This window comes from Trachurus trachurus, assembly GCF_905171665.1.
Source record: "Trachurus trachurus genome assembly, chromosome: 10".
Classification (NCBI taxonomy): domain Eukaryota; kingdom Metazoa; phylum Chordata; class Actinopteri; order Carangiformes; family Carangidae; genus Trachurus; species Trachurus trachurus.
The window spans coordinates 18,372,821-18,387,885 of NC_139894.1; the positions used below are offsets into that span (position 1 = coordinate 18,372,821).

At 41.4% G+C, this 15,065-nt stretch overlaps 1 protein-coding gene across 1 annotated transcript; it reads left to right on the forward strand.

Moving 5' to 3' along the window:
- Window positions 1-24: 24 nt before the first annotated feature.
- On the forward strand, window positions 25-14,417 carry LOC310992215 (uncharacterized protein; the record flags this gene model as incomplete). Its single annotated transcript, XM_083980234.1, has 7 exons — window positions 25-51; window positions 270-563; window positions 610-764; window positions 13,096-13,151; window positions 13,221-13,514; window positions 13,693-14,309; window positions 14,385-14,417. The coding sequence occupies 7 exons, from the start codon at window positions 25-27 to the stop codon at window positions 14,388-14,390; spliced, it is 1,449 nt and encodes a 482-aa protein (XP_083836360.1). The 3' UTR covers window positions 14,391-14,417.
- Between the last annotated feature and the right edge of the window lie 648 nt (window positions 14,418-15,065).

The following is a 15,065-nucleotide window of genomic DNA, read 5'->3' on the forward strand; positions in this document are numbered from 1 at the left end:
CAGTGGAAAGAAACTACTGTAAACATGAGTTTTGATGCAATAGGCAACTGGGTAGCTGCGACTAATATTTAAAGGTCATGTCTCTAGAAATTTTGGTTTGGGTTTGCCAATGGTTTCAATTGCCAGGTCAAATAACTCTTGTGGTGTCTCTTTCAGAAACTGAATGGGCTGTTGCACCTCCAATTTTCTCTGGTGGGGCAAGGCCAGCTGCTGCTGCTGCTTCAGGTTACGTTAGTCCACCTTTTCCACCACCTGAACCTCTGTACCAGGCAGGAGAGTTGGCCCATTCTGAGCACAGCTTTGAGTCCGGTGACTTCGAGAGGGAGACGGAGGAGACGGGCTCCCAGCCCCCACTGCCACCACTTTACAACTCTCCTGGACCAAGCCACACCAGCCCGCCTTACCCGATGCCCGGACCGATGCCCGGACCGATGCCTTATGGCTGGGGTTTCTATCCTCACTACGACTACATGTTCCTGACTGGCCAGTATCCCCCTGGCACAGTCACTCACGCCAGCAGCAGCTTTGAGCAGGGGCGGGACCACTGGCAAGATGTTCACTATGTGAGAGACCACTACCCGCAATACTCTCCCTCTGTCTGTGGCACAGAGTACTTCAGAGACGGGACGCAAAGGTCAGTTTGCTTCCCGTCAATGCCGAAGGCAGCAGGACCTCAGAAAGGAGCTGCAGCAGGTTCACCTGGGCCTTCCCATGGACGCCCTGCAAAGGGACCTGGCAGGCACATGGACTACAACAGAGACAAGGTAAGCTCGTATAACTTGTCACAAATGACATGTAGCTCTGATATGTCCTAACGTTGTCTTCTTCCTGTCTTTAAGGTATAGGCGATGGCTCGCTCCAGCACAAGAACAAATGTTTTTTTCACAATAAATTATTCTTAAAGTACTTTGGCTTGTTTGCTCTTTGACCTCTAAAAGTGGCACCTTATTCCATATCCTTGACATCAGGTGTCACTTCAAGTCATTTGAACAAGTGTCACAAAGTTAGACATTTTGTCCACTAGTTGAACAAAAAGTCTTACTATTTGAAATAGTAACAACACACTACTAAACTTTTCAACCTTCATAATATTTTCAGAACTTTTGGGATGGTACATTGGTTGAATGACACCCTCAAAATGATTAGTTACTCAAGGTAGCAGAGGTGGGAGAATGTCCCTATGTTGCAAGTCCAAGTAGAGTCTCAAGTCTTTGCTCTCAAGTCTCGAGTAGAGTCTCAAGTCTTTGCTCTCAAGTCCAAGTCCTAAGATTTTTGTTTCGCGTCCCAACCAAGTCCTAAGATTTTGTTTCGAGTCCCAACCAAGTCCAAAGATTTTTGTTTCGAGTCCCAAACAAATCGATTATAATGATACATAAAGATCATGACCACGCTTCAATTGTTAAGTTATTATGCTATTTAAAACTGACGTAGGCCTACATTAACACGCCAGAAATCTTGCGTCATCGAATGTGATCTGACGTAGCTTCTCTGTTGATGCTAGCCATCAAAGATACTCTATTAAACCGTCTTTGGTAGCCATGGAGCCGTTAGCCACACTGGTTTGTTATGCTACGTGTGCTGCATCAGATCGCTTATTTATTGGTTACATTCAATTTCACATCACGTTCCGCAGAGCCGGTGACTCAGGATTGTCGAGTTCTCCCACACACAAGCCGACTTTTGATCCAAACGGTCACGATTATCGGAGCCGACAATCGTAAATATTGAACATGTTTAATATTTACGATTGTCGGCGCCAACCATTTTACGAGCCGATTGTCGGGAGAATTTAAATCTTAAAACACCACAATCCAGAACCAGAATCTCATAAAATAATCTTAAAAGCCTAAGATAATTGGGCGATTTTTGTCTTTGGTCGGAAGGGGGAAAATCGGGGCAAAATCAGCCAGATTATCTTTATGTGTGTGGTTGGCTTTGGTATGTTGGCATTAATCATACAGCCAAGACTGATAACAGGAGTGGGTTCCATATAGAACGTCTCTGACTGGCTGCTACAGTATAACATTGATGTGATTATTTTAATATTTGTGCTTGCTTCATGTGACTTGACTTGAATTCAAGTCAAGAGGGTTAAGTCCAAGTAGAGTCTCAAGTCTTTGCTCTCAAGTCCAAGTAGAGTCTCAAGTCTTTGGCATCAAGTCCCAAGCGAGTCCAAGTCTTTTTTTGATTTGATCAAGCAAGTCTTAAGTCATCAAAATCGGGACTCGAGTCCAAGTCAAGTCTCAAGTCCCGAGTCCAAGTCCACACCTCTGCAAGGTAGTATCATGGCAAGCACGTTTGTTACTATAACTTGAAATAATGCACTACGATACACTTTGTTGAATAAACTCCCTTTTCAAATCAAGATTGCTGGCCTCGGATCAACATTGTTTCTCTTCCTTCAAAGTTACAGGGTTCTGACCATAATCATTTATTCTGTGTGTAACTCAGACCATTTTAAGTAACCTTGGTGAAAGAGCAGTTTCCTTTCACAGCCAAAGTTACAGGGGGAAATAATTCCACCTGCCATGAAATGTATCCCCCCCTGTGGACTGAAGTATTACTGTCTTACTAGCTGCAAAAGCTCTGACTTGCTAACTAGTAGCAGCTATTCACCTCACTAGTTTGCTAGTAACCTCAAGTTTGTTTTTACACTAATTACACTTGTAAGAGCCAAAATCCTTACTAGTGTGGCTAGTAAGGATTGGCACCTTACTAGTTAAGTCTCCTTGACCTTAACTAGTGGGGCTTAAATGTTTACTTGTTGAACTAGTGAAAGCTACTGGCGTGGGCTATTTTCTTGCAATCTGTATTTTATTGTGAGTTTTATGTTGGGACTACAGATGGAAATTAGCCTAGAGGCTAAATCTGGTACAACCATCTCTTCGATTAATGGTATTGTACACTGTCCTGTAATAAACTAAGATGCTCACTAGTAACACCTTTTTTGGATCTCACTAGTTAATTAGTGGATGCTATTGTCACTAGTCAGATTCCGCACTGAACATGTAAAGGTTTTGACCAAACCTGTTGGAAGTTTTTCTTACATGTAGGGCTATTCCTTGAACTAGTGGCCTAACAATTTGCTCAGCACTAGTAGGCAACTGTGCACAGCAAGTGAGACACACTAGCTACATGTAACGTTAGGACTTTTTGTCACACTAGTTGACATCTTCTAGGGGATATATTGGCTTTCACTAGTTCAACTAGTAAATGTTTTTACTTCACTAGTTAACTAGGGAGATCCAGAAAAAGGTGTTACTAGTGTGACTAGTGAGCATCTTAGAGTTCATCTAGTAAACATTTTAAGCCCCATTAGTTAACTAATAAGGTCAAGGAGACTTTTTCTAGTTTAACTAGCAAGGTGCAAATCCTTACTAGTCACACTACTGGTGATTTTGGCTCTTTCAAGTGTAGGGGAGAGCGGGGTAAGTAGTGCCAATTTTTATTTAAATTGCCTTTAAAGCAAGGGGATTATAATAATGCCCCCAACTAATATATGTACATATAGTTTAGGATGTTGTGCATCCCTGGGAACAATCACTTTGAATCTTGAATGTTTCAGAAATATAGCTTTAGAAAAAAAAGTGGTTTTGTGGCACAACTTCAATCAATCAATCAATCAGTTTGTTTATTTCGGGCATGTCAATTTAAATCATCGTCAGCACACTTCATCCTAGTTCAAATAATACAATACACATGGCCGAAAGGGAAAGCGGGAGAAGCAAAAGCTTATCTAGTCCTGCCCCCATTACCCACCCAATCTTATCTTTTTTGCTTTTTTTCCTCCCCTTTTTGCATTTTGATATAACATTCTTTTACTTATGACATTTTGACATAACATGTTACAGCAGGACTTGCCCCCGGTGCGGGGTAAGTTGTGCCATTAGAGAAAATACACTGGGGTAAATTGTGCCATTGATAATTGAAGTAAAACAGATCATTTTAATCTCACAAATGATAATACTATATAAAAGCAAGACATTCAATACAAAATTAAAGCCAGAAGCCGCGAAGATCGGACCCTCGCTTGTCCCCATGCAGTCGCGGAGGCCTGAGGCACGCTGGGGGCTGTGGCGCAAAGAAACACAATGTTTTGTTCATCCACCAGGCTACGAGCACAACCAGACTGGGCAGGTGTGTTCAGGGGCAGTCCCTCATCACACATGTTAAGTTTCAAGCAAATCAGTGCCCACTGCCATGTTTCTCCTATACACAGACAGCACTGCCACTGGCACAACTTAACCCAGGCCCTTTGGCACAAATTACCCCAAGCCCAGCATTTTGAGAAAAAGGGATTCCCCAGCTGTTTTGAGCTGGCATCATGCTAACTGTATAGACTCGTGGTCTAGCTTAATGAAGCACTAAAACATGTGTGAACTGTTTTCAAAGTTATCTATAATTGTTCAAACACGGCAATCAAAAAACCTTGATCATAGAAATTTTACTTTGGAGGGCAAAAACTTGTTTTTTGAACATAAATGTGCTTTCCTCTCAAGCCATGTGTCTCCCTTCTTGATAGGATGAATGAAATGGATGCCCCTTCAAAAATATGTGGTCACATGACCAACTTCTTCTATGGTTTTCTAGATAACAGGGGTGGAACTACTTGCCCCATGGCACAAATTACCCCACTCTCCCCTAACTAGTGTAAAAAAACAAACAAAAAAAACCTTGAGGTTAAACTAGTGAGGTGAATAGCTGCTACTAGTTAGCTAGTCAGAGCTTTTGCAGATCACTAGTAAGACTTTAAGCATTACTAGTTGAGCCCAGTGGGCCACTAGTCTGTCAATAAGCTGACTAGTTTGGATTTTGGTGCCACTAGTGTGGCTCTTGGCTTCACTGGTAAGGCTTAAGTTGTTACTAGTTTGTTCAACTAGTTTGACAAAATGTCTAACTAGTGTGACCAGATGTCCAACTAGTGCTGACAATGCTTGAACTAGTGACGCCTGATATCAAGGATATGGAATAAATGCTCAAACGGTTTGCCATAGTAGCACATCTTGAAGACTAAAAGTCAAGCTGGTCAAAGCCTTGCTGTGAATGTGTGCATGAGAAATGTACTGGTCTGATACTGGCTTTTGAACATGAACACATGCAACTGGCAGTCAGGCAGTCACTAATGCAGTGGTGGTACATTACACCTCACTAGTACTGAAATTGAATGGAATTTTCACACTGCGTCACAGCTCACTCCTTTGCCTGTGGTTGAACATCTACTTTAAACTGGAAGTGCTCTACTAGCAAATGGAAAACCATTGTCATGTGTTAAGGACATAACTGTCAGCTGCCAGCCTACACATGGTACATCGCACTCTCACTCGAGGTCAAAAGGCCAAGAAAATCTGGTCTGAATTTGAGCACTACTGATGACTGAACTCATTCTGTGGAAATGTTAAGGAAAAGTTGCCGGTAACACTTTACAATAAGGTACACAAAATTTGAGTAGTTAATGAGTAACTAATGAAGAACTAATGAGGAACTAATAAGTAGTTAGTGAGGAACTAAGCTACACAAAATTACAGTAGTTACTGAGGAACTAAGCTACACAACATTACAGTAGTTACTGAGGAACTACTGATTAATTAACTATTAGTTAATGGTCAGTTCTTCAGGAACCCCTGATCAAATTTCAGAGGAGTAGTTACTGAGGAACTAATGAGTAGTTAGTTAGGGAAATGAGATACAACAAAATTACAGTAGTTACTGAGGAACTAATGATTAACTAACTATTAGTTAATGGTCAGTTCTTCAGGAACCCCTGATCAAATTTCAGAGTAGTAGTTAATGAGGAACTAATGAGGAACTATTAATGATCAGTTCTTCATTAACTCATGATATAATTTCATAGAAAGTTAATCACAACTTGATGATTAGTGAACTAGTTACTTCATCAGTACAGAATCATTACTCAGTAACATGTCCAGTAGTTAACCTTTATGACCTAAAGTGACACATAATGAGTGGTTTTTCATTTCTTCATCTTCATCTTTACATTAGTAGTTCCTTAAAAAATCACAGACAGCAGGATTCTTTAGAAGATTTTATTCATTAATTTCAGACCACATACACATCAATATGACCGTCCATGTTGCCTTCGAAATAAATATGATAGTTTGTCACATGTTTGGTAGGCTAAATGAATGTATCATGGGGCTGTGTAGTACTGTATACTGATCACACCATGGTTCACAGTAAAGTTGTTTGAGGTGCACACAATTTAGAGTAGTTATTTACTATGAAACAAATTTGGAATGAATGAGGAACTCACTATTAGTTAATGGTGAGTTATTCAGTAACTCATAATCAAATTACTGAGGAACTAACTATTACTTAATCATTAGTTACCCTTTTTGTGTACCTTAAGGTAAAGTGAGACATCAAAATGAGTAGGTAATAAGTACTGAATCATTACTTAGTCATTAGTTACCCTTTTTGTGTACCTTATAGTAAAGTGAGAAATCAAATTGAGTAGGTAATGAGTACTGAATCATTAGTTACCCTTTTTGTGTACCTTATAGTAAAGTGAGACATCAAAATGAGTAGGTAATAAGTACTGAATCATTACTGAATCATTAGTTACTATTTTTGTGTAAGGTACACAAACATTACAGTAGTTACTGATGAACTAATGAGGAACCAAAATAATCATTTGCCTCCATGTGCACCAAAATGACATAGAATGTAAAACAACAACAAAAACCTTTGTAACTTACTTGCTTAAAAAAAAAAGTCATTTGTCTTTTATTTTGGAAACAAGATCTTCAATTCCGGTGGCTCACCTGTGCAGCTTTACTGTGAGGAGCAGTGAATTCATTTGACGACGATGAGAGAAGTAATGGACAGAGCAAGGAAGAGCAGAAGCTCCCATCTCAACTATATCAGAGACGTTCTATATCTCGAGGATGAGGATGTGACCGTACAGTATAAGTACATTTTAATGGTATCTCTCTCTTTTTTTTAATATACAAATTCGGTGAGATTGCTCCTCAAATTTACTGTAAGATAACTTTGTCCAAAGTGAATTTAGCCCTCTAAAACTGACCGTAGTTTGGTTAACCGAACGTTACATTGATGCTACGCTTGCACATGTTTTACAAAACATTAAATAACTTATGAACCGTTTATGATAGAGACGAGCTGTGAACAGCATCTGAATCGGGGGGTTATCCGCTTTCCGAGGGTCCTTGAATGGTGCCTCTACAACAACACGTGACACTGGAAAAGAAGCTAAACCGAGCATAGCATTGATGCTGAGGTTGCACATTTTTGTCAAAATATTAAATAACTTATGAACCGTATATGATAGAGACGAGTTGTGAACAGCATCTGAATCACAGGATTTTTCGAATGGTGCCTCTATGACAACAAGGGACGATATGCGTCATGTAACCACATGGTAAGGGAACAGAGCTAAACCGAGCTAGCATCAATGCAACACTTGAGCATACTTTCATAGAGGCACCATTTAAGGACCCTCGGAAAGCAAAGAATCCCGCGATTCAGATGCAGTTAACAGGTTATTTAATGTTTTGTACAACGTGTGCAAGTGTAGCATCAATGCTACATTCTGTTAACCGACCATAGCATCGATGCTATGCTAGGTCACTTTGGAGAAAGTTAGCATAGTAAAATTTGAGGAGTCATCTTACACATCTTCCAAAAAAAAAGAAGACAGATACCATTAAAATATCACTGTACGGTCACACCCTCATCCTCGAGATATCGTCGAAATGGGATTTTCCTTCTTTTGCTTTTCCCTGCATGGTCCATTGCTTCTCTTGTGGCATGGTCAATTGCTTCTCTTGTGCCAAGTGAATTCACTGCTCCTCACAGTAAAGGTGCACAGGAAATGATGATCTCGTTTCCAAAATAAAAGACAAATGACACTTTGTAAATTACCTTTAAAGTGGAGGTGAAGCAGCCAGCCAATTTAACATAATTCATTAAATGGATTTCCAGTGTGCTTAAACTTAGACAAACTAACACATGAAACACAAGCATTTAGGAGAAAATGCGAGTTGAAAATTGCATTTTTTAGCTAGTGCGCCGCCATCTTGTCGTTCGACTGTCCGTGACGTCACAGGGTTGGTTGCCTCCGCTGGCTGACGGCCACAGACAGTGAAAGTGAAGGACATAGCTACAGACAGAGACGGTAAAACATGAAACTGTGGAGGCACTGGATTAGAAGAGACACAGAGGAGACCTCTACTGTGTTGCTCCTTCTGTGAACTAGTTTTACAGTGTTAAAAACTAGAAAAAAACCCTCTTTTTTCATTAACTGCCGCTAAGGAGCCGCCGCAGCAGCGGAGCTGTTATCAAGACTCCTCTGCTGATCTTGGAGTGATCGTTTCTTACAGCATGTTTACATCAGTCTGGATGTGGTCCAGAGGAAAATTCTGATCAACTCTGAAAGTTGATCATTCACCGGATCAACCGACAACAACTTGACTTTACTCCGACAGTTTTCAGTTTAGCTGCCACAGCCCGTCCTCCCCCGACCGGCCCACGTTCACACCGTGATAAGCATCAGTCACCGCGGGGGAGACAGGCTGGACCCTCCGGTCTCACACCGAGGGATCACACACACACACACACACACACACACACACACACACACACAGCAGCGATCTGATGACAATGGTATTAACTGTAATAGCGCCCATCACCAATAAATAAGAAGGGAAGATCTCTGATCTCATCCTCCACACACCCAGCCCTCAGCAGAAGACTATTCAAACAATAAATATGTCTTACCTTTACAACAGGTGTCCAACACAGTCAGCAGCAGCAGTCATCCAGCTCCAACAGTTTAATAATCCACCGATATTCCCGTTTACATGGCGTTCCTCGCAGCCAGCGCGGTGTTTCATTCATTTGCATTGTGTGAAAAAAGTTTTAGCTAACGTTAGCGTTAGCTTTAGCTTCAGCTCCTGACAGGAGAGGCTGACAGAAGAGACAGTGAAGCCTCTCTGCTGCTGGTACCGAGTCCAGACCACCGGTCCAGAGGTCCAGACAGTCCGACACACCGCGTCCGAGCCGCACGGACCGTGTCCGTGTGGAAGTAACGTTGCACCGGGAGTAAACAACGCGGTGGAACCGGACAACACAGGTCCGGTTGATCAGAAACACGGCTGCTGCCGCCGCTAATTTTTTTTTTTTTTTTTCACACAATGCAAATGAATGAAACGCCGCGCTGGCTGCGAGGAACGCCATGTAAACGGGAATATCGGTGGATTATTAAACTGTTGGAGCTGGATGACTGCTGCTGCTGACTGTGTTGGACACCTGTTGTAAAGGTAAGACATATTTATTGTTTGAATAGTCTTCTGCTGAGGGCTGGGTGTGTGGAGGATGAGATCAGAGATCTTCCCTTCTTATTTATTGGTGATGGGCGCTATTACAGTTAATACCATTGTCATCAGATCGCTGCTGTGTGTGTGTGTGTGTGTGTGTGTGTGTGTGTGTGATCCCTCGGTGTGAGACCGGAGGGTCCAGCCTGTCTCCCCCGCGGTGACTGATGCTTATCACGGTGTGAACGTGGGCCGGTCGGGGGGAGGACGGGCTGTGGCAGCTAAACTGAAAACTGTCGGAGTAAAGTCAAGTTGTTGTCGGTTGATCCGGTGAATGATCAACTTTCAGAGTTGATCAGAATTTTCCTCTGGACCACATCCAGACTGATGTAAACATGCTGTAAGAAACGATCACTCCAAGATCAGCAGAGGAGTCTTGATAACAGCTCCGCTGCTGCGGCGGCTCCTTAGCGGCAGTTAATGAAAAAAGAGGGTTTTTTTCTAGTTTTTAACACTGTAAAACTAGTTCACAGAAGGAGCAACACAGTAGAGGTCTCCTCTGTGTCTCTTCTAATCCAGTGCCTCCACAGTGTCATGTTTTACCGTCTCTGTCTGTAGCTATGTCCTTCACTTTCACTGTCTGTGGCCGTCAGCCAGCGGAGGCAACCAACCCTGTGACGTCACGGACAGTCGAACGACAAGATGGCGGCGCACTAGCTAAAAAATGCAATTTTCAACTCGCATTTTCTCCTAAATGCTTGTGTTTCATGTGTTAGTTTGTCTAAGTTTAAGCACACTGGAAATCCATTTAATGAATTATGTTAAATTGGCTGGCTGCTTCACCTCCACTTTAATATGATAAGAACATTAGCCTACTTCATTTGTTGTTTTTATGTTTATTTATTTAGTTTCTGAACATTAGTCAAGGTCAGGGCTTTATTTCTTATATATTAAGCCGACGTTATATTCAGTGCTTTTATTTTGAAAGCGTCTCGCCGAGACCTCATAAACTTCCGGTGCTACGGATTTTACCGGCAGTGTGTCTGCAAGGCCAGAGTGTCTTCAATGCTAAAAGTGTGCCTAACTTACATGAAACGCCCTAGCACCTGGCTAATAAGGGGCACAAGGTTTGTTTTTGTTACCTTTTCATGTTATATTTATGTCCGGCTCGAGTTTGGTCGCCATTGATAGTCTCATGTATGGAACATGTTGTGGTTAGCGGTAGCTATTAGCATTGGCCAGCTCGGCTTAGTTAGCTTAGTTTAGCTCCATCTCACAGCTAAGCTAACTCGTTGATTATTTTATTAATGCAACAGGACTGTTTTGTCTGTTTGATGTGAGGTCTGGTAAGGTTAAAAACAGTTTATTGGATTAAAAACAAACGGTTAAAAATATTTATTTCATGGTAATACAGCACTCCATTTGGATATTGTCTTTTGATTAAATAGATAAAAAGGGAGTCAACTTACATGATTGTTTATGTGATAAAAGCAGTTAAAAATAATTTCATTTATGTAAAAGGAAAGGTAACTGTATTTTATTTTCTTCTTCTCATAGCTCTTACGGTGTGTCTGCAACTGAATACGGTCCATGGAATGAAGGAATGTGAACCATCAGTTTCATCATTTGTGACCATCATTTAGCTGGGGACGCTACACACTTGTTATTTTTTATTAGGCTATTATTAAAACAAGAAAGCTACAAAGGTTTTTCTTTTCTTTTCTTTTCTTTCTCTTTTTCTTTTTTTCTTTTTTTTTACATTCTATCATATTTTCTTGTGTGTGGACATAAAAAAAATGTTATTTTGGTGTACCTGTGCAGGTAAAATCTTATTTTGGTGCCCGTGAAGACAAAAGTTATTTTGGTGCACATAGAGGCAAATTATTATTTTGGTTCTTCATTAGTTCATCAGTAACTACTGTAATGTTTGTGTACCTTACACAAAAATAGTAACTAATGACTAGGTAATGATTCAGTACTTATTACCTACTCATATTGATGTCTCACTTTACTATAAGGTACACAAAAAGAGTAACTAATGATTCAGTAATGATTCAGTACTCATTACCTAGTCATTTTGATGTCTCACTTTACTATAAGGTACACAAAAAGGGTAACTAATGATTCAGTACTCATTACCTACTCAATTTGATTTCTCACTTTACTATAAGGTACACAAAAAGGGTAACTAATGATTCAGTAATGATTCAGTACTTATTACCTACTCATTTTGATGTCTCACTTTACCTTAAGGTACACAAAAAGGGTAACTAATGATTAAGTAATAGTTAGTTCCTCAGTAATTTGATTAGGAGTTACTGAATAACTCACCATTAACTAATAGTGAGTTCCTCATTCATTCCAAATTTGTTTCATAGTAAATAACTACTCTAAATTTTGTGCACCTCAAACAACTTTACTGTGAACCATGGTGTGATCAGTATACAGTACTACACAGCCCCATGATACATTCATTTAGCCTACCAAACACGTGACAAACTATCATATTTATTTCGAAGGCAACATGGACGGTCATATTGATGTGTATGTGGTCTGAAATTAATGAATAAAATCTTCTAAAGAATCCTGCTGTCTGTGATTTTTTAAGGAACTACTAATGTAAAGATGAAGATGAAGAAATGAAAAACCACTCATTATGTGTCACTTTAGGTCATAAAGGTTAACTACTGGACATGTTACTGAGTAATGATTCTGTACTGATGAAGTAACTAGTTCACTAATCATCAAGTTGTGATTAACTTTCTATGAAATTATATCATGAGTTAATGAAGAACTGATCATTAATAGTTCCTCATTAGTTCCTCATTAACTACTCCTCTGAAATTTGATCAGGGGTTCCTGAAGAACTGACCATTAACTAATAGTTAGTTAATCATTAGTTCCTCAGTAACTACTGTAATTTTGTTGTATCTCATTTCCCTAACTAACTACTCATTAGTTCCTCAGTAACTACTCCTCTGAAATTTGATCAGGGGTTCCTGAAGAACTGACCATTAACTAATAGTTAATTAATCAGTAGTTCCTCAGTAACTACTGTAATGTTGTGTAGCTTAGTTCCTCAGTAACTACTGTAATTTTGTGTAGCTTAGTTCCTCACTAACTACTCATTAGTTCCTCATTAGTTCTTCATTAGTTACTCATTAACTACTCTAATTTTGTGTACCTTATTGTAAAGTGTTACCAAGTTGCCACACCATGTTTCCCTTAATGTAACTGGCTAAGTTGACCCAGTGGACAACTGCATTTTGTTTCAAAACCATCTCTCTAAACTCAGATCGTGATTTAAACTTGGCAGTGGTCTTTCTGGGCATCAACCAAAACTCAAGGTGTCACTGGAGTTCAGAAGTTAGGTGTCAAGGCTTCTGCTGCTGTGATCGTCTTTGCACTTGTATGGCCCAGTCTAAATCCTATAACAGCAACTTGATGCTGACATTGTGATACACAGGCAAATAAAACACGATTTCTTTATGTATCAGCGTGGGCACAAAGTGAGATAAGGCAGCACCTGATCCTCGTTTAGACTAAGTGATGCTGTTTGCTCCGCCTTCACTGGAGCCACTGACCAGCAGCTGCTCATGGTTAGCTCATTAAACTCTAACTAGTTAGGGTGGCATCCTTTATAAGCCTCCATGATTCACTGTGTCTTCAGTGTCGGCATTCAACATGATGTCTGCACAGGTTTTCTTGGGGTAAGTAGTGCTCTTATGTAGCCTTTTGTTTTCTTGTTGGTAAAGTTTTTTTTTTTTTTCATTCTGTTGTCTTGTCTTTAAAACTGTTTCAGGGCTTCCCTCTTTGCTCTGCTGGCTGTGAGCGTACACTGTGGCCCTGTCAAAAAAGGTAAATGACTTATTTGTGTTTTTAAACCGTTGTTTAAATTCACTTCTGATTAACCTTTCTTGTTCTCAGGCAACGACCCCTCGGGCTTCTATGGTGGTGGTCACACAAACGACTATGGCTATGGCGCTTCTTCTGGCTCCTATGCGCCTGGAGATGCGTCGTACAATGCCCCTGCTGAAGTTGTCTCCAGAGGATCTTACCAGCCGGTGCCACATCCTGAACCTCAGCCTGCTGTTCATAGAGCGCCAGCTGCACCTGCTGCATTCAGCTCTGTTTCAGGACCTGCTGAGTCAGGACACAGCAGCGAGAGACGGCCATTTGGTGCTGTACCCCCAGGAGCTGCTCATCACCCTGGTTCTCGAGGTAACAAATGTTAAACTTTCTGGACGGCAGTGGAAAGAAACTACTGTAAACATGAGTTTTAGGCAACTGGGTAGCTGCGACTAATATTTAAAGGTCATGTCTCTAGAAATTTTGGTTTGGGTTTGCCAATGGTTTCAATTGCCAGGTCAAATAACTCTTGTGGTCTTGTCTCTTTCAGAAACTGAATGGGCTGTTGCACCTCCAAGTTTCTCTGGTGGGGCAAGGCCAGCTGCTGCTGCTTCAGGTTACGTTAGTCCACCTTTTCCACCACCTGAACCTCTGTACCAGGCAGGAGAGTTGGCCCATTCTGAGCACAGCTTTGAGTCCGGTGACTTTGAGAGTGAGACGGAGGAGACGGGCTCCCAGCCCCCACTGCCACCACTTTACAACTCTCCTGGACCAAGCCACACCAGCCCGCCTTACCCGATGCCCGGACCGATGCCTGGGCCGATGCCTGGGCCGATGCGTTATGGCTGGGGTTTCTATCCTCACTACGACTACATGTTCCTGACTGGCCAGTATCCCCCCGGCACAGTCACTCACGCCAGCAGCAGCTTTGAGCAGGGGCGGGACCACTGGCAAGATGTTCACTATGTGAGAGACCACTACCCGCAATACTCTCCCTCTGTCTGTGGCACAGAGTACTTCAGAGACGGGAAGCAAAGGTCAGTTTGCTTCCCGTCAATGCCGAAGGCAGCAGGACCTCAGAAAGGAGCTGCAGCAGGTTCACCTGGGCCTTCCCATGGACGCCCTGCAAAGGGACCTGGCAGGCACATGGGCTACAACAGAGACAAGGTAAGCTTGTATAACTTGTCACAAATGACATGTAGCTCTTATATGTCCTAACGTTGTCTTCTTCCTGTCTTTAAGGTATAGGCGATGGCTCGCTCCAGCACAAGAACAAATGGTTTTTTTTCACAATAAATTATTCTTAAAAGTACTTTGGCTTGTTTGCTCTTTGACCTCTAAAAGTGGCAACTTATTCCATATCCTTGACATCAGGTGTCACTTCAAGTCATTTGAACAAGTGTCACAAAGTTCAACATTTTGTCCACTAGTTGAACAAAAATAGTAACAACACACTACTTAACTTTTCAACCTTCATAATATTTTCAGAACTTTTGGGATGGTACATTGCAACCTGATCTCACAGAAAGAACACCTAGTACCAGATTCCGTGCTCCTTTCACGTAATGTGTTAAAATTACGTGAAAGAAGCACGGAAACAGTCTCCACTGAAAGCCAATGAGTCCAACTTCCGTGAGATGGCCACGCAAACCGTGTCGTGGTGGATGCACGCATTTTCAGCTTCAAAGACAACACCCCCAGTGCGTCAACAGCCTGACGAACGGTCACTGTCCCTCCTCGTCACATGCTTGACTCATTAGGTGCCCGTTTTAAAAAAAAAAAAAAAAAAAAAATCAGAACTGTACGACTTTTGGAAATGTGTTGTGTCTATTTCGGCTTTTCTGACTCAGAGTCTGTCAGACTTAAAGCGTGATAGACCCTCTTAGTCAGAAAAGCCGAAATAGACAAAACACATTTCCAAAA